Raw genomic sequence first — 25,085 nt, 5'->3', positions numbered from 1 at the left:
TGGGTGTATATATCTCCAAAAGAACTGATCTCAGATATTTGTATGTGCATGCTCATTGTTAACATTATCCAAAAGATGGGAGAATCCAAATGTCCATCAGTGGATGAGTAGGTAAAATATAGTATGTGTACACAGTGGAATTATTGTTCAGCCTTAAAAAGAAATGAAATTCCAATAGATGCTATAATATGTATGAACCTTGAAGACATTATGCCAGGTAAAAAAGCCAGTCATGAAAGAAGAAATACTCTTTAATTCCGCTAGAATTAAGAGATACTTAGAGTAGTCAAAACTATATAGACAAAGTGGAATGGTGGTTGCCAAGGACTGGGTTAAGAGAGGAGTGGGGAGTTACTGTTTAATGGCTACAGAGTTTTGGTTTTACAAGATGAAAAAAGCTTGGATGGATGGGGATAAAAGTTGCAAAACACTATAAATGTACTTAATCCCTCTTAACTGTAAAATGGTAAACTTAAATGTATTTCAAAATTTTAAAAATAATTTTTAAAAAATAGGTTTTTATTGATTCTTCATTTCCACCTCCCCTTAATGGGGGCTTCCCTGGTAGCTCAGTTGGTAAAGAATCCACCTGCAATGCAGGAGACCCTGGTTTGATTCCTGGGTTGGGCTACCCACTCCAATATTCTGGCCTGGAGAATTCCACAGACTATATAGTCCATAGGGTTGAAAAGAGTCAGACACGACTGAGTGACTTTCACTTCTCTTTCTTACTAATGCTTCTCTCATTTTATCAAAAAGTCACCTTTCCATTTGATATCTAAGTGAAATCGGAGAAGGCAATGGCACCCCACTCCAGTACTCTTGCCTGGAAAATCCCATGGATGGAGAAGCCTGGCAGGCTGCAGTCCATGGGGTCGCTGAGGGTCGGACACGACTGAGCGACTTTACACTTTCGTGCATTGGAGAAGGCAGTGGCAACCCACTCCAGTGTTCTTGCCTGGAGAATCCCAGGGACGGGGGAGCCTGGTCGACTGCTGTCTGTGGGATCGCACAGAGTCAGACACGACTGAAGTGACTTAGCAGCAGCAGCATCTAAGTGAAATACACTACCCCAGGGAGGATCCCCTTTCGGACACCAAACAGCGTTTATATCATCGCCCAATGAAGACTATTTGGGTTGTCCTCTCTCTTTTTTTTAAAGCTATTATGGATAAAGTTGTTGTGAACATTTTTCTACTGGTCTTTTGTTTTCATGTATCTTAAGCAGATACTTAGAAGTTCAATTGCTGGGTCATGAGTAGTATTTCTCAGACCAGTTTCTAAACTGGTTGTACCATTTTGCGGTCGTTTGAGTAGTGTATGAGTTCTGATTGCTGGAAATCCTTGTATATTTGATTTTGTAAGTCTTTTTAATTTTAGCTGTTCTAGTGGGTGTGTATCGGTGGTTTTAATCTGTTTCCTTAATGACTAATAATAGTGAGCATTTGTCAGACATGTGTTAAAATATTTACTCCCTGTTCTGTAGTTTACCTATTCATTTTTCAGTGTCTTTTGAAGAACAAATTTTAACTTTTATATTTTTCTTTATGATTAATGCTTTCTGGTTCCTTTATAGAAGTCTTTGCTGATACCATCTTGGTGGTTTTTTTTTTTTTTCGCTTGGCCATTTGGCTTTTGACATCTTTGTTCCTCAACCAGAGATTGACCTTGGGCTCCCTCAGTGAAAGTGCCAAGTCTTAACCACTGGACCGCCAGGGAATTCCCTATATTTTCTTTTAGAAGCGTTATAGTTTAGCTTCTACATTTATGTAGATCCACTTTCAATTTTAACTTTTGAATGTGGTATGATGGTAGGCAAAGCATGGTTCTGGAGAGGAAGCCTGAAAAACCACTATCACAACTGAGGAGCAGTCTTTTCAAGGCCTTGTAACTGAAATGAATACATTTCTTTTTTTTAATGAGAATTTGTAGGGGGTAGGTGGCAAGGATACTTCCAGTAGCCACTAGTTCTAGCTCCAAAAGGGCGTATTAAAGCTGCTGTTTTTAAAAACTCATAGTTGGATCTTAGTTGGGTAGATGCTCACACCAATCCCTGCCTGTTGTGACCCCTTGATGCTATAGCTGAGTGTCCTGTTTGCTCCAAAGCATTTACTTTGGAAAAATTAGAGTGCTTAAAGCAGGAACAGGCCTGCTGTAGACCACAGCTAAAACTAATGGAATGGGACCCCCGGTTCTGCTTTGTTGGCGTTTGGAACTTAGGTCATGATTTAAGAGGGATGGCCCCGGGTTTTGATATTATGCTGCTAGAGGTCGATTTCTTGGACCTGTGCAGGATGGACTCAAAGTGTTTGCCAAGAATTTTTTATTAATCAAGAATCAAAGGCAGAGGAAGCTCGAAAAGAGTCATCATGGTTCTAACCTTAAAGGCTGCTGACCTGCAATGGGGAGGCTTTCCCAAACCCACTGGTTGGTTTCCAAGGAACCAAACTTCTTCTTTATGTTCTGGGGGAGTGTGCTTGTAAAGCTGAAAGTTAAGGGAATCCATGAGAAGGGTGTCACTGGATTGTAGTCCATAGCTTAATGTGATGCTTGTTGTCTCTTAGAGAATGACCCCTGTTCAAGCACTGTTCATGTGGAGTTACTTTTCACTTCAGCCGTCAAAACCCTCGTTTACCTATTTACTATCACCACCAAGATCTGAACCTGTAGACAAGGCTGCCACCTCAGCTGCCTAGACCCCCAGTAGATGCAGCACAGCAATAAGTAGAAGGGGCCCTGTGGTGAGTAAAGCTAGGGTGTAAGTCCAGGTGAACTCATGTGTCTTGCCTGAGTATGCTTGTGACATTCTAAATTTTTTCACATGTATATTGCCTCGGAAATGTCTGACTTCTCACAGTATTTTCGCCGCTGCTTCTCCCGTATCTGTGAGTCTGCTTTTTTAGTTTTATTAGCAGTGCCCACCGCTTTTCCCCCCAGAGTTCTGTCAGGTAAAACAGAGGCAAGTACCTTGCATCAGTCCTTTAGCTTCTCCCCCATACAGAACAGAACATTACTAGAACACAAGTACATAGTTATTTGCAAATCACTTTTCCCTTTGGTTTAAGGGAGGGAGCTGGGAAAGTGGGCTGCCACTGCTTCAAGACAAAAACCACTGCCATGCTGAGGTGAGGGGTGGGTCAGGGTTCACCCAAAACTTTCTGATTCTTTTGAGGATGACTTTTGCTTCATTGAGCATTCATTTGGTCATTGTAAAACTTTGACTGTTTTCTAAAGGCTGGACAAAGTTGGTTCAGACTACTTATTTTTTAACGTTTCTGTGGAGGAAGAAGGCTTTGGAATTTCATAGTCTGCTGTTTTTGCTGACGTGGGTTGTGTTTTCACTCTCTTCATAGGGTACTCTGATGCAGAAAAGTTTTCATTTTTGATCAAGTCTACTTTATCCTTTTTTTCTTTTGTTGTCATGGTAAGAAATCGTTGCCAAATCCAAGGTTATAAAGGTTTGCCTCCTTTTGGGAATTCCCTGGTGGTTCAGTGGTCAGGACTTGGCTCTTCACTGTCTGGGCCAGGGTTCAGATGAGGAACTGGTATGCCACAGGCAGTGCCGTGTGACCAAAAAAAAGTTTGCCTCTTTTTCAGTAGCTGGAGTGCAGGTCTTATGAGGACTTCTTAGTCATAGGTTACATGCTCATCTTCAGAGCAATCACTGTGTAATAGACTATTCTGACTGGCCAGGCTGAATAGTGTAGGATCAGCCGTGTGGACTGAGGGTAGTAAATAAACATGGTAAGGTGCTGTTTCCAAAAAGGAATATAGAATGGGTGCTGGGAAATTTAAGAAATGTTTTATGAGGCATTCTTAGTACTTTGAGAGATTGATGGTGCCCTTTTTTAAATTTAAATTTAAAATGTGTTTTTGTTGCTGTAAATTAATACATAAATGTTTAAAAGTGACTTCTAAAAATATCCTTGCTGATGTGGTCCCTGATAAGCCAAACAGGAGGAAATTGGTTTAGTCTTTACTACATGTACCCACATACTCATTTGTTGTGGTTTGTTTTGTACAGGTACTGCTATAACCAGAGTTTGGTAGCAAAAGGATCTACTTATTGGGCCCTCTTGACATAGAAAGAGATGTGGGGGGATTCTCGATCTGCTAACAGAACAGGACCTTTTCGGTAAGTCTTAAAATTTGAATATCGAAATGTCTATTATAACAATGTAGATACTGTATAACATTTATGGCCTACTATAAAGAGGGATATTTTCTTTGTGTAGAAATACCTTTGATTTTTTTTTTCTGATTTTTAAAAATAGAAACTACTTAAAGTTTTTCTAGTCATTTCTAGAGTGATCGTCAGAGTGAATGCCTAGCATGCCAAGTATTTTGTGTATTAGCATTTTTTAAATATTAACAAAAAAATCCCCCAGTTTTTAAAAAAATATTTTGTATCTTTTTTAGGAAAGTAATATGTACTCAACTAATAAGGAAAGCTAGTAAAAATGTATATAAGTGTTTATAAATGAATGTGAATGTTTCATTAAGTTCAGTAATTTATGTCTAGAATCCAGAGCCCTGTCTTTCCTATGACACATTGTATTTCAGCCACCAGAAATAGTTGTGAGGAAGAAAAATTTATTTACTTAATGCAGTTTCCTAAGCTACATTACAATTTTAGGGGTTACTGGGTACAAAGATAACTGGAGAACGTGGTACCATTCATAGTTGTAAATGAATTATATTATACATTTGTAGGCAGAATGAATTACATTCTTTCTATACAATAAAATTATATAAAATATTGAATTTATAATTCAATAAAGTGAATTATATTATTGATTTGATAAGTGGAGAAGGTGGTACCATTCATAGTTGTAAATGAATTATATCACAGATTTATAGGGAGTGAATTTTTTATAGCCAGTGTAATAAACACTGATGATGATATTTTAAAAACTTTTGCATTGTGTTTGCAGTTAATGAAATGCTATAGAAATATGACTTACGGCTATAGTTTGTGTATGGCAAAGAAATCTTACTTTTAAAGTTATACATTAAAAAATATTTATGCTCCAGGGAATTCCCTGGCAGTCCAAATGGTTAGAACTCCATGCTCTCACTGCCAAGGGGCCTGGGTTCAGTCCCTGGTTGGGGAACTAAAATCCTACAAGTCTCTGTGGCATGGCCAAAAAAAAAAAAAAAATTTATGCTCTAATTGAAACTTTTGTTACGAGTAAGTTTTCTTTTGAACTGGCAGTCTGCAGGATCTTCCTGTGCAAATTCAACAGTTATTTTATTATTCTGAAGTTTGGGGTTCCCATGGAAAATTTAGGTAGAAAAGTAAGTTTAAAAGTAAATCCATGTAACACTTAGTAAAGCTAGTTTTGTGAATAAAGGGATCTTTACTTTCTGCTTAGCAATCTTTAAAGCAGTGGTAGTGATGCTGGTTCAGAGAAGACAGTGGCAACCCACTCCAGTACTGTTGCCTGGAAAATCCCATGGACGGAGGAGCCTGGTAGGCTGCAGTCGATAGGGTCGCTAAGAGTCGGACACAACTGAGTGATTTCACTTGCACTTTTCACTTTCATGCATTGGAGAAGGAAATGGCAACCCACTCCAGTGTTCTTGCCTGGAGAATCCCAGGGATGGCGGAGCCTGGTGGGCTGCTGTCTGTGGGGTCACACAGAGTTGGACACGACTGAAGCAACTTAGCAGCAGCAGTGATGCTGGTTATATTTTTCCTTTAAAAAAATTAAGGTCTAGATCAGTGGTCAACAGACTGCAGCTTGTTTTTGTTTGACTGGAACATAGCCCTGATCATTCGTTTACAAATTGTTGATAGTTGCTTTCATGTTGCAGGGGCAGAGTTGAATAATTGTGACAGAAACTGTAAAGCCTAATGTAATTACTGTCTGACTCTTCATGGAAGAAATGTGCAGATCCCTAATCTAGATTAGTGTGTTTGTACTTTAATGTTTAAAAATCTATTCTTTTACTTATATTTATGGATAATTATTTTCTGCATAAGGCTGTTTACACTGAGCCTTCAGAGCTAAAGAAATAACTTCAGCTCTATTGCATCACTGAAAAATTTTTTTCAGAACATTTTTTTCTTTGAATCTATTATATAAAATTACATTTCCCCACCTTAATTTTAGTTTAAATATAAGTCATTACCTGCCATTTTTTAAGGTCTTTGACCAGAGAGAGGCATAGTTTATATAGCATAACTTTGGGGAGGGGACTAATTTGGGTGAAAGAAGGTATTTTGCAGGAAAATGATTTTGTATTTATTTTAACAACTTGTCTTAAAAATTTGGTTGAAAATTATTTTCATAGCCACCGCTGTTCTATAACTAGTAGAACTGTTTCTTGAATAGTCTACATAAAATACAGTTCTGAGAACCCTAGTATAGTGATTACTGTAGATGTATTTGATTTCAGTTTTACCTGGTAAGGTAATTCTTAGGGTAATATTCAAAGACAGTGCTGTATGTGTTTTGGTCAGAGAACATGTAGATTAAGATAGCTCAGCGCTCAGCCCATGAATGTCTGCTTAGGCTTAAGTCTTCCTACAAGCTAACTATTGGGATTTGAGTGATTTTAAATGTGGGTGACACTAGAACTAGTGGTAGTGTCTTAATTTTAGCGTTAAGTTGTATTATTTATGAAGCACATTTAACCTTGCTTCTCTTATGATGAACCCCATACACATAAATAATGTTAATATTTTTGTGTTAATGAAGCTAATGGAAGTTATGTTCTGAAAATCTATTAAACATGCATCATTCTACTGTTTCGGTTACTATTGTTAAATTTCTATTACTCCAGGAAAGGGTTTGGCATTGTAACTGTTGATCTTAAACTGAGTGACCCAGAAGCAGTTGTCTGTTGAGTCTTTCTATAGCAGTGTAGTCTGAGTTCAGAGGGTCATATAATAGAACCTGTATTTTCTGAGAGGAACTTGATCTCTCAATACTTGTGTTTTGCTGCTGAATAGCAGGTAACCATTCAGATCATTTTTTGTTTTCCTTTTTTATTCCCTCCTCTCCCCTTCAAGCTCAAGATCCTAGGTACCTAATTGCCTATTTAAATTCCCTGTCTTTTACCAAAGTCAAAACATATAAAATGGTCTGGTGCTAGGTAGTGTGAAAGATACGGCCAGTTCTCATTTATGTCTTGAGTTCTGTAAACTGAGAATGTGAATTTAATAATGTGTTTTAAAATATATTGTATTACCATGAAAAATTAGATGAGGCATTAGAATCTAAAAAATCAGCTTCTTCATTTGGGACCTGGGGATAAAGCATGAAAGCCTAATGCTCTCTCTAGGTCCCTTTTAGCATTAAGCTCCTGGATGCTGTTGCTTGGTTTGGTCAACTTACACATGCTGTGTGGCGTGATTCATGCTGCCTTCTGAGATACCCTTGAGTAGTTAATAATAGGACCCAGGTGAGAGCACTTCTAGGCGGAGCCACTGTGGAACTGGGGTTTAGATGCAGCCAGGGGTGATGCTCAGCTGGTGAACACCAGCGTACTCCAACTAGTGGCTTACAGCCAGTGTTTTCTTCATTTTGGGCCTGCATCTGTTCTGATTGGGTGGTGTCCACTCTGTAGCTGTCAATCAGATATTTTGGAATATTACTCTTGTTTGCACCAATGAGGAAGACACATCCTGAAACCTACTGTATAAAATTTATAGCGCATTGATTTTTCTGATATATAGGAATCATCGTGTTGATCTTGGAATTCTAAGCTCCCTGGCTGTAGGAAATGGAAATTTTTGTAGAGTGTCACCATTGCTAGCTTATCTGGTGTTGCGGATTTTCCCTGTTGCAGGACTGGGTGAAAGCTTTTTCTGCAGCAGTCATGTTGAAAACCTTGTGTTGACTTTCCTCGTGTTCTGAAATGGGAACTTAAAAGTTTACTCCGCCACTTCGTCTTAAAATAGCAAAACATTGCTGTTTTCTGCAGATCTAGGACCTTGTTACAGAACTCTGCCAAAAAAAAAAAAAAATGTTTACAGAAGAATGTGCTGTGATTAGAGAAGAATATGCTGGTGTGTAGATTTCAAACTCTCTGGACAATATGAATAACACTGTCTTTGTTTCTACAGTGGGAGCCAAGAAGAAAGGTTTGCTCCCGGGTGGAACAGGGATTATCCTCCTCCTCCCCTTAAGAGTCATGCTCAAGAGAGACACTCTGGCAACTTTCCTGGCAGAGATTCACTTCCCTTTGATTTCCAGGGGCATTCGGGGCCTCCCTTTGCAAATGTAGAGGAGCATTCTTTCAGCTATGGAGCTAGAGACGGACAGCATGGTGACTATCGAGGAGGGGAGGGCCATGGACATGATTTCAGGGGGGGAGATTTTTCATCTTCTGATTTCCAGAGCAGAGATTCATCACAGTTGGACTTCAGAGGTAGGGACATCCATTCTGGGGACCTTCGGGATAGAGAAGGGCCACCTATGGACTATCGGGGTGGAGACGGTACTTCTCTGGACTACAGAGGCAGGGAGACATCTCACATGAACTACAGAGACAGGGAGGCTCATACTGGTGACTTTAGAGGTAGGGATGCTCCTCCTCCTGACTTCAGGGGCCGGGGCACTTATGACTTAGATTTTAGAGGGCGGGATGGAGCCCATGCAGATTTTAGGGGAAGGGATTTATCAGACTTGGATTTCAGGGGCAGAGATCAGTCCCGTTCTGATTTTAGAAATAGAGATGTATCTGATTTGGACTTCAGGGACAAAGACGGAACCCAAGTGGACTTTAGAGGCCGAGGTTCAGGTACTAGTGATCTAGACTTTAGGGACAGGAATATACCACATGCAGATTTCAGAGGTAGACACCGATCCAGGACTGATCAGGATTTTAGGGGCAGAGAAGGAGGACCTTGTATGGAATTTAAAGATAGGGAGATGCCCTCTGCGGATCCAGATATTTTGGATTACGTTCAGCCCTCCACACAAAACAGAGAACATTCTGGTATGAATGTGAACAAGAGAGAAGAATCTGCACATGACCATACAACGGAAAGACCTGCTTTTGGCATTCAGAAGGGAGAATATGAGCATTCAGAAACAGGAGAAGGAGAAAAACAAGGTGTAGCCTTTGACCATGCATCTCCACCAGACTTTGAGAACAGCCAAAGTCCTCTTCAAGACCAGGACAAGTCACAGCATTCTGGAGGTGAACAACAGAGCTCAGATGCTGATATGTTTAAAGAAGAAGGTGGTCTGGACTTTCTTGGCCGTCAGGACACTGATTACAGAAGCATGGAGTACTGTGATGTGGATCACAGACTGCCTGGAAGCCAAATATTTGGCTATGGCCAGAGCAAGTCTTTTCCTGAGGGCAAAACTTCCCAAGATGCCCAACGGGACCTTCAGGTATGTTAATAGAGTGGTCTACTGTTTTGTCTTTTAAGGTTTTATTTATTTACTTATTGATTGGTTGTGCTGGGTCTTTGTTGTTGTGCGGACTTTTCTCTAGTTGAGGAGAGCGAGGGGCTACTCTTTAGTTAGGGCTGCCGGGCTCTAGAGCACAGACTTAGCAATTGTATGAATGGGCTTAGTTGCTCTGTGGCATGTGGGATCTTCCCAGATCAGGGATTGAACCCATATCTCCTGCATTGGCAGGTGGATTCTTTACCACTGAGCCACTAGGGAAGCCCTGGATTGCTTTGTTGAGTTTTGCTTCTTCATAAGACTTTTCTGAAGGATGATGTATAGAGTCCGTTAGTCCTGGGTCTTACTTTATACAGCCATTAAAAAGCAAGATTTATAGTCACAAGTGGAGTGTACATCTCTAGAGAAAGGGCCCTCAGTTCAGATCATATTTTTGATGTGTATCTCTTCATTATCTCGCTTGATGGTACTAATTTAAATGCCGTGGGATAATTTAGTTAGAAAGTATTTGTCTTTGGTAGTTGGTTCTCTCGTCTCTTACGTAGTCAGGCCTTGTGGCTGTTTGGGGTTCATTTCCTTACTTAAAATCATTTAGAGAATATCTAGGATAAGAGATAGAAAATACCTAGTTAGGAGGAGGCAGTGTTAATGTTGCAAATATTGAAGCTAACTTAATTGACTTAAATGTTGATTTTCTGTATGTCTAATATATAACCTAATGTACATATAATCTTAGAATTATGTTTGCAGTTGGACATTGAAAACATTACCTTTAAAAATAGGTGTTACCCATCTCTATTGCAGTTTCTGTTATTTTGGACAGTAATTCTAAGACAAGCTGGTTAGATATTTGGTTAAAAAATGGATTTTGAGAATGTTAGAACTAGATGGCCATATAATTTATTATTCAAGTCAGGACACTTTCAAGAGTAAAAGAGGACACTATTTGTAATTATGCTTGGACAGTAGGTGTGGTCAAGTAGTTGTAGGAGACTTTTTTCCCAAAGGTTAAACCCTTTTTATAACTTGAAATGGAGGAGAATCAGAGCTGAGACTTCTGTGCATATGGAAAATGCAGATTTCTCTGATTTTGTACTGTTAAGTTATATCATCAGATGACACCTTTTGATTTTGTTCTGAAGATTGTTTATAGGTAACATCTTTGATAAATGACATCTGATTTTATTTATGTGCTGTTTTCTCATTCAGGAAAAGAAAATTCTAGTTTTAAAAATCTAGTTGATTTTTTTTCCCCTGTTTGTAAAAGTCCCTTTCAATGTTGTTTCTCTTCATTTTCTGCTTTACTATTTCAAAATTCCTGCAATTAGCATGGGTCTTAGAACACTTATATTCTAATGATTTGAAATAAAATTTGGGGGGAATTCCCTGGTGGTTTAGTGCTTAAGACTCTGCCTTTTCACTGCCAGGGACCAGGTTCAGTCCTTGGTTGGGGAAGTAAGATCCCACTTAAAAAAAAAAATCAAATTTTGGAACTCAGAAAAAGAGACAATTATAACTTTTTATATCTTCGTATGATGCAAATCATTTTGATTTTTTTTATCCTGAGTACCTGTATTTCATGTTGTTGCATTTTGTACAATAACATGTATTTTTTTATGAAATAAGTTTTTTTGCTTTGGATTCAAGGATCAAGATTATAGGACTGGCCCAAGTGAGGAGAAACCAAGCAAGCTTATTCGATTAAATGGGGTGCCTGAAAGTGCCACAAAGGAAGAGGTAAGGGTCTTGTTCTTTTTTCTCTTTCCTTTTCCTTTCTTTTTTTTTTTTTTTGGTCAATTAAAAAATTTTAAAGACTTTTTATTTTGAGAAATTGTAGATTCACAGGAAGGTACAAAGAAATCCTCAGGGGAATCTTGGTTATCGTTCACCCAGCCTTCCCGTGCCTATAGAGCAGAAGCTAAACCAGGAAAGTAGCTTTAGTATAATCCCATAGAGATCATTCATATTTCACCAGTTACTGAGTACTCACTGAGGTGAGGTTTGTAATATATTTATATACGACAAGTGATTGTTGTCCTCAGACCTGATAATCATCCTTGAGGGGATAATCCAAGTAGGAGGGAGGAGGGTTGGAGTGCTTGCATAAAGATGCTGTTTATAATAGTAAAAACTGGGAACTTTCTAACTCCTCAATGTTAAAGAACTTGGTAACTAAATTATGGATGACCTTAAGGAAGAATTTAGTCAGAATATACAATCACTAGAGCAAACAGAGCTTTACTCTGTGTTAGGCATTGTGTGATACTTAGAAGCATAAGTTCATTTATTTATCACAACATTCTATGAAACAGGTACTCTTCATTCATTCATTCAAAAATGACGCACCTTTGTATGCCAGGCAGTGTTCTAGGCATGGAGTGATACAGTGGTGAACATTATAAAGTCACTGCTTCCATGGATAGTAAAAAGAATAAGCAGAAAAAAAATATTCAAGCAGCGATGAATGCTCTGAAGAAAACTAAAGTAAGGGTTTAGAGCATCACTTGGGTACAAGTGGTGTTAGATTGGGTAGGTAGGGAAGACATCACTGAGGAAGTGACATTTGAGCCCAGGCCTGAATGCAAGTGAGAGAACAGTCCATTTGAAAATGGGGAAAAGAGCTGACCAGGCTGAGGGAGTTCAGGGACCATGGCCCTGGATAGGAAGGAGCTCATTGCATGATCTTAGGTTTAGAAAATGAGAGTCTGGGTGCTGAAAGGTTGCACAGCACATGAGGAGGAGAGACTGGGAATACTGGCAGTCTCATTTCAGAGCCTGAGCTCTTGAGGTTATGCTCTTCTCCCGTTTTTTTGTACTTAAGAATTTTTGAGTAATTATGTTCTACTCATTGAATAGTTTTGGAATGCCTGGAGTGTACTTGGCTTAATTTGGCCTTTGTAAAGTAATCATTGCTTCAAAGTTTGTAGAATAAAAACCACTAGGGGAAATATAAAGAAGGCAATGGCACCCCACTCCAGTACTCTTGCCTGGAAAATCCCATGGACGGAGGAGCCTGGTGGGCTACAGTCCATGGGGTCGTGAAGAGTCAGACAAGACTGAGCGACCTCACTTTCACTTTTCACTTTCATGCATTGGAGAAGGAAATGGCAACCCACTGCAGTGTTCTTGCCTGGAGAATCCCAGGGACGGGGGAGCCTGGTGGGCTGCTGTCTATGGGGTCACACAGAGTCAGACACGACTGAAGTGACTTAGCAGCAGCAGCAGGGGAAATATAATGGTTAGTATTTGATTATGATGTGTGTCATTAGTGTGCATACCATATTCTTACAGATTCTTAACGCCTTTTGGACTCCTGATGGCATGCCTGTGAAGGACTTGCAGTTAAAGGAGTATAACACAGGTGAGTTTCATGACTTGCATGCAGCCTTGGGTTAGGAAGAGTCTGTCAGATCTCTGCATCTTGTGTTCCTCCAAATTTTTTTTAAGAAACCACAATTAAGATTTCCAGAAGCCTCCTGTTGATGCCTTCAAACAACAGCCAGCTATACCCTTAGCTGTAGTTCTTTGTGGATATTTGTCCACTCATGGGTGATGAGGATGTATTTTCCAATACTTCTGAGTGCCTATGAGATACAAAGTGAGTGTTGTAGAATTTGTCCCCAAATATATTTTATGCAATTAAATCATTAAACTTGCTGCTGATGTTCTTCATGGTGGTGGAATGTTTCTGTTTGAGCCGGGTAAGATTTTAATTACCTTACTATACGTAAAACTTTACGTTTCATTGCTTCAGCATGGAATTTTCAACTTGCCAGAGAAATTGTACAAGTGAGTAGTTTCTTGAGATTTTAGTCTTTTTCTGAGGACAGGGTCCTGCACCATGGATTTTGTTGAAATCCATGAATAGATCCAGAAGACCTTTCTTTTTGACCTCTGCTGTACAGATTGGATTTTCAGAATATCCTCCTAGTATCTTACAGTACCAAATTTGGTCAGTTTCTTCAAACCTTATTATAGAAAAAGTAGTCGAAAGTGAAACACTCAAGATATTGGACCAGTATTTTTAGGACTCCCGAATATGAAACAAATAAAGGTAATTTTAAAGTGATCTATTTTAAATTAAAGAAAGTAGAGCATTAGTTTTTTCACAAGTCTTAGAATTTTAGTAATTCATGTTAAAGATCTCTTGAAGTAAGAGCAAGCCATATTTTTGAGTATATAGTTTACCTTTAAACAGTTCACCATGGAATAACATTTTTGCATTAACTAGATTACTTCTTCTAATTGGTTTTACAGAATAAAACTGTCCACAAAAATTTTGGCGCTTGAAATAATCTGGTGTTTGTGTTAAGTACAGAAGTTGTTTTCCTGTAATTTGACAGTGAACTCAGGAGCATTATTTCTCAGAAAGCTAATTATTTCTTTGTTTAAAACATAACCAGCTCTAAATTTGTGGAAATATGACTAAGAGTAGGTATGTTCTCAAACACAGCTCTTTTGGGGATGAGGGGTATGTGTCTCATAGAGACTTTCCTGATTTATTATTAACTTTGAAAATTAAAAATAGAATTTATAGCCTTCAGTTGCTTTTTGACTCACAGGGCAATAACTTCAGCTTTGATCTTATTTCATGAACTGTACTTTCGTTAAGTATTGGCATTTAGAAAAAAGATGTGTTTCGATACTTAAATAACGGCAATTTTAATTCTTCATTTCTTTAGTACTCATTGACTTTCTACATGTATTGTCAGATTTATTAGCAGAGTAAAACCTGCATTGATCTATAGGGTTCACAGAGGAAGTCCTTAAATTTTCTGGCTCTGGCAGCTATTAAAATCATAATTGGCAGACCAGAGACATTGATACAAATGTGAAATCATTCAGGACAGTAGTTTAAAAAAATCAGTTTTCAGGAAATTCTGCCTTTTCTTGCCTTTTTAATACATGAAGTGATCAGTTCAGTTCAGTTCAGTCGCTCAGTCGTGTCCGACTCTTTGCGACCCCATGAATCACAGGACGCCAGGCCTCCCTGTCTATCACCAACTCCTGGAATTCACTCAGACTCACGTCCATCGAGTCGGGGATGCCATCCAGCCATCTCATCCTGGGTCGTCCCCTTCTCCTCCTGCCCCCAATCCCTCCCAGCATCAGAATCTTTTCCAATGAGTCAACTCTTCGCATGAGGTGGTCAAAGCACTGGAGTTTCAGCTTTAGCTTCAGTCGTTCCAGAGAACACCCAGGATTGATCTCTTTCACAATATATGCATATATGAAAATGTTGAACGTGTTGGTTGCTCAGTCATGTCAGTCTATGGGGTTGACTGTGCGACCCCATAGACTGTAGCCTGCCAGGCTCCTCTGTTCATGGAATTCTCCAGGCAAGAGTACTGGAGTGGGTAGCCATTCCTTTCTCCAGAGGATTTTCCCAATTCAGGGATCAAACACATGTCTCCTGTATTACAGGTGGATTCTTTACCTGGTCTGAGATATCACAGAAGCCATCATATTTGTATAAGTGCACACATGCACGTGTGTGCACACATAGACACACCATATTTATATAAGCTCACAAACACACACACATGTATATATACTTTTTAAAATGAAAGAATTGAAAGGATTGGATTACCAGTCCCATATTATCTATATTATATCGCTGTATGGCAAGTAGAGTGAGCTTTTGAAATTATCAGTCATGTCATGTTATTCCTTTCCCTAAAACCCTTTAACACCCTTCCATCTCAATTGGAAGAAACTCCCAACTTCTTGTTCTGACTTAACACAGTCCTGCATGAGCCTGCCCTTGGCTTTTTGTCTGATTGCATTACATACACTCTTTACCTTTCTTAACCATATTCTAGCCATCCTGAGCCTTCTCTCGTCCTTGACCATATGGACTTATTGCTTTGTTACAGCCTTTGCATTGCTCTTCTCTCTGATTCTCATTTTCTTTGGGGGTTTAGTTCTTGGCTTCAGTTTCAACTCTTAGAGGCCTTGAGTCACCATCCAATCTAAAATCATTCCTCAGTCATTTTATATCATATTTTTGTCATCGTAGGATTTATCACTTATTTTTCTCAGCGGTTTTGTGTGTTTTATTCCTGTCATTGGAGAGTTAGCTTCATGACAGTAGGAGCCTTGTTTGGCTTGTTCCCTCCTGTTTCCCCAGTTCTTGACTCTCTGCCTAGTATGGAATGAATAAATGTGGTGTATATGGAATAATGTATTTGGAGAGCCCCTGTGGTCTCCTTTCAAGTGAGGAGACCCCATGGCACTACAGGTTACTTTAGGTTTTACAGCAGTGCACTCTTCCTGAGTGCTGAAGAACATATCTTGAGACAGTCAGATGTTCTGAGAACTTTAACATTTACCTGTTCAAAGATTATGTCTGAATTTCAGTAGAAATGGTGTCTTTTATAAACAGCCATCAAGTTTTTAGGTTAGGATAACCTGCAAAGACCATGTAGGTTGGATGTTGTTCCTAAGAGGGGGGTTGTGGGGTAATGTTCATCCTTGTAGTTGATGTATTGGGGAGCTAGTCTGTAATAGAGAAAAGCTTAATGCCTCTTCACTGACTCGAGTAATTATCAACTTAATTTTTGTCTCATTTAGAACTGTGTAAGTACAGGGCTACAACTTTTATCTAAATCTTTGGGGTCAGATGAATTTATGAATTTTTCTGATTATAGAAAGGTAATGTGGTTCAGTAGCTTATATGTGAATTATATCCCCCAATAGAATGTGTATAAGATATAATATTTCTGTAGAAAATGAATATTCTCACTAAGAAGACTTAAAAAAGACTATAAAGAGACTATAGTATAGGTCAAGATGTATCTCCAAATGACTTCACGGAAAATTTACTGAAAAACTTGACACTTAGGGGATATTTAGATTTTGGAATTTCAGATAATGGATAATGAACCTGTACCTGTTGCGTACATTTGAAATTTTCTATTGCCAAGTGCAGATATAATAGTAGCCCTTTTAATTGTAAAATACCTTGACTTATATGATTACATTTCTGGGGAAGTATCAACAATGAAATGTCTTTTGGTGACTGGGCAGACAAACTCTGGTATATACATCCTGTGGAATTCTACTCAGCAGTAAAAATGATGACACTAGGCATGCAGGTATTGCATGCACGTAGCAAGATGGGTGGATGTCAGAGGCATCCTGTAACTGAGATTGGGCTCAAAAGGCTACATACTGCAGTAAAAAGAAACAAAGTAGTGATACATGCTACAACCTGGATGACCCTTGAAAACTTCGCACTCAGTGAAAGAAGTGAGGCACAAAAGGCCACAGTATTGTCTGCTTCCGTTTATATGAAATATCCAGAATAGCCCTATCCATAGAGACAGCAGGTGGATTGGGTAGTTTGGTAGTTGTCAGAGGCTGGAGAAGAGGGAAGTGGGGCATGACTGCTTAATGGATATGGGATTTCCTTTTGGGGGTGATGGAAATGTTCTTCTGGAACTAGATAGTCGTGGTGGTTGCATAACATGGTGAATGTACTTAATGTCACTGAGTTGTACACTTTATGTTTTGTGTATTTGATCATAATTTTAAAAAAGACTCCATACTGTATGATCCTGTTTATATGATGTTCTGGAAAAAGAAAAATGACAAGAATAGAAAATAGTGGTGCCAAGTTATTGGGGGAGGAGTTGACTGTAAGATGGAAGCATGAGTGAATTGATGGGCATGATAGAACTGTTTTATATATTGATTGTAGTAGTGGTGAATCAGTGTTAAATTCGCTGAAGTTGGTACTACTGCGGTTATGTAAGAGAACATCCTTATTCAGCTCGGTGAATGCTTGACGGTAATGATTGGTCAGAGAGATCAAATAAAGTGACATCCTCTGAGTGTCAGAGAAATGAAATGAATCAACTTTTCATGAGTATTATAGGAAATGATCAGACAAGAAGTAGAGAAAAATGTGTACAAATAGACCTGACTTTTTTGTGTGTTTTCTGGAAGTCTTGTTATATACCTCCATTCCAATGCATATTTTTTTTAAAAGAATATTTTCAACCTCTGAAAATGTAGTTGGGTTGTAAGAGTTTGTAAATTCCCAGAGAGGAGCTGTTTTCTGTACAGGAGACCTTTGGAGGCCTTAAAGTTTGGAGACCTTGGAGGCCTTGGTTGTTTCAATTTTGGTATGGGGGAAATGTCTCCATTATTTCTTCTTACTAAGAAAGAGCTGCCGTGCCTTCAGGGAGTTTTAAAATGATCTGGAGTACTTTGTTGTTCAGTCGCTAAGTCCTGTCCGACTGCCTCCCCATGGACTGCAGCACAGCAGGCTTCCCTGTCTTTCACTACCTCCCGGAGTTTGCTCAAACTAATGTCCATTGAGTCATTGGTGCCATCCAACCATCTCATCCTCTGTTGCCCCTTCTCCTCCTGCCCTCATTTTTTAAAAATTTATTTTAATTGAAGTAATAGTGGATTTACAATGTTGTGCCAACCTTCTTTCCAGCAAAGTGACAAATGTGTAAAGTTGTACACATAGCCATTCTTTTTTTTAATATTCTTTTCCAATTTGGTTTATCATAGGGTATTGAATATAGTCCCCTGTGCTATTCAGTAGGACCTTTAGGACCTTGTTTAAATAACATTTTAAAAAATGAATCAAATGTACCTGAGTGATGGTGACAGAGTAGGAAAATCATTGTTTAATGAGTGAAGCTTAAGCTCCATTAGGTTTTTCCTGGTAACCTTGCAATTGAATTTATGTCACATTATTTCCTCTGATTGCTTTTCTCCAAATCAAAGAAGAAAACATTAGTCCTATTATCTTTTTTTTAAATATAAATTTATTTATTTTAATTGGAGGCTAATAACTTTACAGTAGTCCTGTTATCTTATCTCACACTCCAAGCTACAAAAATTCCTGGCAGCAGTGTGTGAGGTTATGTGTGAATTGGAGGTTAAATAATATTTGTGATATGTTTCTTCAACCTGAAAGTATTAGTGCTAACTCTGGAAGTAATATACCGAATGAGTAGATCCTCAAGAAATTTTTGTCAGAAATTCTGACAGACTTGACGTTAGTTTCTAAAACTATGCAGTGGTGTTGTGTTGAGGGAGTCAAGTTTTCTGTTCCATTTGTTTAAGTACTTCTATATTTGTTAGAAAATTAAAAATTTTCATTTTAGCTTTCAGATCAATATCAAGTCCTAGAATGTGCTTACCTGGTTTATCAGACAATGAATATGTTTGACAGTGTACAAGCAAATCTGATGAAAAGCTTTGGTAAACCTTAACTAAGAGTAGTCTTGTATTTTACAATGGGTGCGTGGAGGACAAGTGCTGCCAGTAAGTTAGCTGATTACAGTGGTGTTTGCAGTTGAACTTGACATAGGGGACAAACCTCATGTAAATTGAGAAATGGAGGTCTTAACGTGTTCTGGAATGATGTCAGCAGAAAGCAGTGGAATACAGGCAGAGAGATGATGAGAGATTTTATTTCCTCCTCCTATGTGAAAGGTGTTCAGTTGTGTCTAACTCTTTGCGACCCCATGGACCATACAGCCCATGGAATTCTCCAGGCCAGAATACTGGAGTGGGTAACCTTTCTTTTCTCCAAGAGATCTTCCCAACCTAGGATCACATCAGGTCTACTGCATTGCAGGCAGATTCTTTACCAGGTGATCCACAAGGGAAGCCCAGGAAGACTGGCGTGGGTAGACTATTGCTTCTCCAGCGTATCTTCCTGACCCAGGAATCTAACCAGGGTCTTCTGCATTACAGGTGGATTCTTTACCAACTGAGCTGCCAGGGAATCCCTGACATCAATCAGTTCTGGCACTAAGTGGATAACTATAACTCAGTCCAGTTCTGACACTTACTACCCAGAGTTGGCATCAGACTCCAGGTTTAGGGCCTCAGTCCCACAACTGTGCCTTGACTTCAGATACCAATCACAGGTTGCCCATACTTCTGTCGGAGGTTCCCATAATCCGACACCCTCTTCAGGTTTGATAATTGACTAGAATGGCTCACAGGACTCAGAGAAATAATCAGTTTATTATAAAGGAGCAGGTGAAGAGGTAGATAGGTACTTTGGTCTGGAAGGATTCCAAGAGTAAGAGCCTCTGTCCCATGAAGTTGGGGTGTACCGCCCTCCTATAATGTAGATACATTTACCAACCTGGAAGCTTTCCAAATCTTATGATTTAGAGGTTTTTAGGCAGTTCCATTATGTAGACATTATTGATTAACTCATTGGCCGTTGGTGATTGACCCAATTGCCACTCCCTTTTCCATTCCCTGGAAGTTAGCGAATGAGGCTGAAAGTTCCACGCTTCTAATGAAGTCTTGGTTTTCTATTGACCGGTTGCCAGCCTGAAGCTATCTAGGAGCCCACCAAGAGTTGGCTCATTAAGACAAAAGACTCATCACTCTTACACTCAGGAAATTCCCAGAGTTTAGGAGCTCTGTGTCAGGAAAGGAACAAAGACCAATATCTTTCTGTGATACCACAGATGGAAAGTCTACAGCTACCTCTGGCTGGCACCTTCTGCCTTTAGTTGGGCATTAGTTCTCTGTTATAGGTCAGAGGTGACCTAGGCTCGTGTTCTGGTCAGCGTGAGTGTCACAGCATGCCAGTTGTCTAATAACTTCTCCAGATAACTAGTTCACTTTTGGCATAGGTGAGTGGCTGGGTGAGTGTGATCTGCTGTCATCCTGAACAGCTTCCATCTAGGAAGACATTATCTTTGTGGAATGTTCCCAGAGCCCCTTGGGACATTGGTGAATTGTCCTTTTTGTACTAGGACCAAGGCAGTGGGGGCCAGTCAAAATAAAAATACCTTTGTACCTGTGGGAAAATCAGATATGTTTTTAGTATACACTGGAAATCAGTGAGGAAATTTATCCCTTTAAAATTTTAGCAGCAGCACAGAGGCAGCTGAAATCAACCCTGAATGTTCATTGGAAGGACTGTTGCTGAAGCTTCAATATTTTGGCCACCTGATGGGAAGAGCCAACTCACTGGGAAAGACCCTGATGCTGGGAAAGATTGAAGGCAAAAGGAGAAGAGTGTGGGATGGTTAGATAACATCACCGACTCAGTGGACATGGATTTGAGCAAACTTTGGGAGATAATGAAGGACAGGGAAGCCTGGTGTGCCTGCAGTCCATGGAGTTGCAAAGAGTTGGACACAGCTTAGTGACTGAGCACCAACAGGGACAACTGTCTCATCTTTAGTCCCTAATAGTGAGTAGTGAAAGTTGCTCAGTCATTCCCTACTGTTTGCGACCCCATGGACTGCCAGGCTCCTCTGTCCATGGAATTCTCCAGGCCAGAATACTGGAGTGGGTAGCTGTTCCTTCCATAGGGCATCTTCCCAACCAGGGATCGAACCCAGGTCTCACGCATTGCAGGTGGATTTGTTACTGTCTGAGCCACCAGGGAAGCCCAGGAAAACTGGAGTGGGTAGCTTATCCCTTCTCCAGGGGATCTTCCCAACCCAGGGATTGAACTGGGGTCTCCTGCATTGCAGGTGGATTCTTTACCAGTTGAGCCAGCAGGTAAGTCCCCAATAGTGCTTTGTAATAGAAGCACAGGAGTACTAACATGCATTATCTCATGCACCCCCAAAACCACCCTAGAAAAGAGTTAACCATCGTTGGTACCTGGCATATGAGATAACCCAGGCTCAGAGAAAAATGTCTTGCCTGAGAGCGAATGGTGAATTAGCTATGGTTTCCTGCTTATGTACAGAACTGTAGAAATTACTTTCTTATGTGTGCTTTGGGGATGATACTCATTACCAGTGATGTGGCATTGACGAGTGCCATAGCCTGCCAGGTGAAAAGACCCTCCACACTTAGTCTGGAATCATCTCTGCATGGGCAGTTTGCGTCAGCATTGATGCTGCTTCCCTCTGGTGATCCTTTTGCCGTTTCGGCCAGGTTAGAGTGTCCTTAGCTTGGAGCGGGAGTAGGTTAGAGTGTCCTAAGCTTGGAGCGGGAGTAGGTTAGAGTGTCCTAAGCTTGGGGAGCGGGGCGGTGGCAGTGGTGGTGGCATGAGCAGATCTTATTCCTATTCCTGATGGTTACTCTATAGGTTTTTTTGTTTGTTTTCAAGTGAGCAAAATTTGAACTAGATCATTGGCTCTATAAAGAGTAGTTATTGCCAGATAAAAAGAAATTCCTGGGGATCTAACATACAGGGTTGTGACTATAGTTAACTGTACCTTATTGTGTATTTGAAGGTTGCTCTAAGAGTTGATCTTTTTTTTAAATTTATTTATTTTAATTGGAGGCTAATTACTTTACAATATAAGAGTTGATTTTTAAAGTTCCCATCACAAGAAAAAAAACTGTTACTATGTGTGTTGATGAATGTTGACTAAACTTACTGAAATCTTTTTGCAGTATATGCATACATCAGATCATCATGTTGTATCCCAAAAGTAATATTGTTTGTCAATTATAGTTTAAAAAAAAAAAAAGAATAGATGTTCCCTTTTTTGACTTAGGTAGCATTTTGAGATGATCTATGCTTATCTACTTGTCATTAGACTCAGCTCTCTGAGGACCAGGGCACGCCCCTCCTTTGTTCTCACATAGTATTGTTAATGTCAGTGGAATTGAAATGAGTTGAATAAAGGTGATCATTTTCTAACAACTGTCAAGCTGGGCCCACAGAACCATCATCAGGATGAAGTGACCCTAAGATTGATTTTGGATTTTGAAAACTACTTGAAGATACAAACCAAAAAAAAATCTATATATCAAAAATAACCAGTTGGTGTAGATGGAAAGCTAGATAAAATACTGAACCATATGCAGTTTTCAAAAATTTATCAAGTAATCATCAGTGCATACCTTCCTCGTTTCATGTGTTTTATTGTAAACCAACAATCCTTACATGCATGGTTGAAGGGGAGAGAATTGAAAGTGCTTTAAGATGTCAAAGTGATGGATTTCATGTGGGCCAGTTTCATTCTTCCCAGATTGTAGTTTGACATATAAATTAGATATTTTCCTAATGAAAGCTGCAGGTACGTACTCAAATAAATTTGAGATTTTAACAGAGCAAAGTACCTGTTAGAAACATTCACATAGGCCTTCTCTGTCACATTGCTTCCTTTGATGGGAGTTCAGATATCTGGATCAGTTTTGTTTGGCTTAGTAACATCTCTAACCTGATAATGTTTTACTTTTCTTCTAAACACTTGTATTCCCAGTAGAGTAGAATTAGGAAAGACAGACCAATAAAACTAAGTCCTCTTGAATTTCTATTAAGATTTTTCATGTTGCTTTTTATATTCATAATGCTTCATTTCCACAGAAATAATACTCCTTGTTTACAGGGGGAATTCCCTGTGTTTTCTTTTTCCTTAAAGATACCAGATAACATTTTAAAAAATTATTTCCCCCCCTGCCTATGTTCTTTAAAATCTTGATTCTTTTTTACATTTCATGGTTGGTATGTACATTCTAGGCTGTTTGCTAGTCAACCAGTACTCTCCTAATGGGCAATTCAACTGGATTTGTTTATGTTTAGTTGGGTTTTTCTAGATCAGTTTGAATATAGGGCTGCTTATCTCATTTGCGTAATTCAAAATCTTGGTGTATAAGTGTTATGAAAGTTGGGCTTGGTTTAGACTAAGAGTTGTCTTAAATGGTCAAGAGCCATGTTTGCTAGCATCACTGAGTCAGTTTTCTAGGGGCAGAGACTAAAGAATTAATTCCAGGTTTGGATATTATTTATCAGGGCTTTGTTTTCTGTATCTCGCTTTCTCCTAAGCACCTGTTAGCTTTTATCACAGATACTTCTTGGGGTAACAGGCAATCACATGGTTAATAATGATGGAAAGAACTGAAGATTTAATGTTACCTTTATAGATTTCTTTCCCTTGCTTTGTTACCATCTCAGCGTTGAAAAAAAGTCTAAGAAGCATTCACATTTCTGAGAAATATATACATTTAGGTTAGAAAACGGAGTAAGATACGCTTTTAAATAAGCCGCAAAGACCCATCAGCCCACCAGATTTCTTCCCAGCATGTGACTGTAGAAGAAAAAGGTGATAAAAGAGATTTTATTACTTTTTCTAAGTGAGAATCTGTCTGTGGGGTTGTTAACACTGAGTTTACCATCTTGATGATTCCAGATGGTTCCTAGCAATTCTGAATGTAAGATTGGTTAGTGATCTTTAGAACAGTTAGGTCTCCAAGTAGAGCATCATCTTTGTCTACTAGAACTTTTCTGTGAATTGTAAAACTACATTTGTAAACTAAAGAAAAAAAAATGCCAATTATCTCAATATAACAATACAACCACTGCAAACATTTTCATGTACAGTTGTGTCACATTACATTATTTTCAAATTTGTGTATATTCACCTGTGCTTGCTCAACCCCTCTCACTTGCCCCACATGGACCCCATCTTCCCTCTCATGGAGTGAGATGAGAGGTGGGGGTGTGACCTGGCTGTGGCTTCAGGTGGTCTCTCCAGTTTCCTCTGAGTGTGAGCATTCTCTGTGCTGGCTGTGATTCTGTCATTTAAAGTGATATGCTTTTCATATATTATGGCCCTTACATGCAAGCCAACCTCTTCATCTGGTGGCAGCCAAAAGAAAAGTGATCTCTTGCGACGCTGGAGGAAAAACTGTCAGTGCTGGACTTAACCTATATTGAGAGATGGTATGTTGTTCTTCACCGTCAGGTGTTGGAGTATATCGACAGAGCTTGGTTTTCATCTCCTATGCAGATTTTGGTCTCTAACCTCTGAGTTAGATGCAACTTCACTGTATTTAATTCCAGTCCTTTTTCTGTACACAGTTTATAATATATAATTGGTTTCATTTTTAAGTTTTTAAAATACTATATTTAAACACAACTATATCAAGTATCTTACATTGTAATTTTTATAATCATCATTCATAATAGGACTTTTGGGGTTTTTGTCTTTTCAAAAGAATTTTGATAGCCATTGTATTCAATTCAAGAGAGTGAATGCCTTGTAACTTGCACACTCGGGCCCACTTACAATAATGGTTTTGCCATAGACATTTCAGAATATCTATTGTGCTCAAATTTTAGTATTTCTTAACAATAGGCATAGTCTTATCTCTGCTCAGACTTGTGGGGTCCTTTCTGTAATTGGGCTCCGTAGAGTTTAGAAGTCAGGTTAACCTAATACAGTGCAGTGATGAATAGCACTTGTTTGAATCTGGACTGCCGGGGTTTGAAACTTTGTATTGCTGCTTACCATTGAGATAATTTTGAGCAAATTACTTACTCTTTCTTTGACTGCTTCCCCTTAATGGGTAAAATGACGTTAATAATCTTTACCTTATATGATAGTCTTGTGAGGATTAACTGTATATGTAAAATGTTTAGAATACAGCTTTGTACCAACAAGGGCTGTGTGTATATTACTTGGTATCATCACAGGTTTTGACAATTTATGAAAATCCTCATAGTACAACTATTAGTCTTGGACACACAAAATGACTTGGATCAAGATTGGGTACTTTTAAGTTTTTATTTGTTTATTTTTAAAATTTTAAGTATTAAATATTTTTTCTTCTTTCTCTTTTGGCTGTACTACACGGCTCAGAATCTTGGTTCTCTAACCTGGGACTGAACCCAGATCCTAGCAGTAAGAGTGCTGAATCTTAACCACTGGACTACCAGGGAATTCCCTAAACTAAATTTCTGTTTTTGTCTAACAGCCCGAGTTTCAGGCAGGAGAATTTGAGTGTTGGACTTGTGAATTTAATACT

At 39.0% G+C, this 25,085-nt stretch overlaps 1 protein-coding gene across 4 annotated transcripts in view; it reads left to right on the top strand.

The window, feature by feature from the left end:
• Positions 1–25,085, top strand: part of RBM6 (RNA binding motif protein 6) — an 83,221-nt gene that overhangs the window by 11,402 nt on the left and 46,734 nt on the right. For 2 of the 4 annotated variants that reach the window (XM_018067180.1, XM_018067181.1), the window contains 4 exons: positions 4,025–4,135; positions 8,075–9,353; positions 11,019–11,108; positions 12,663–12,732. In XM_018067180.1, the coding sequence (XP_017922669.1) occupies positions 4,092–4,135; positions 8,075–9,353; positions 11,019–11,108; positions 12,663–12,732 (1,483 nt within the window). In that variant the 5' untranslated portion in view covers positions 4,025–4,091. Of the gene's footprint in view, positions 1–4,024; positions 4,136–7,797; positions 9,354–11,018; positions 11,109–12,662; positions 12,733–25,085 lie in introns of those variants that run through there. The other 2 variants (XM_013973591.2, XM_013973592.1) reach the window with 2 other exon arrangements.

This window comes from Capra hircus, chromosome 22 (assembly GCF_001704415.2).
Source record: "Capra hircus breed San Clemente chromosome 22, ASM170441v1, whole genome shotgun sequence".
Classification (NCBI taxonomy): Eukaryota; Metazoa; Chordata; class Mammalia; order Artiodactyla; family Bovidae; genus Capra; species Capra hircus.
This window is presented reverse-complemented; position numbering and strand designations above follow the sequence as displayed.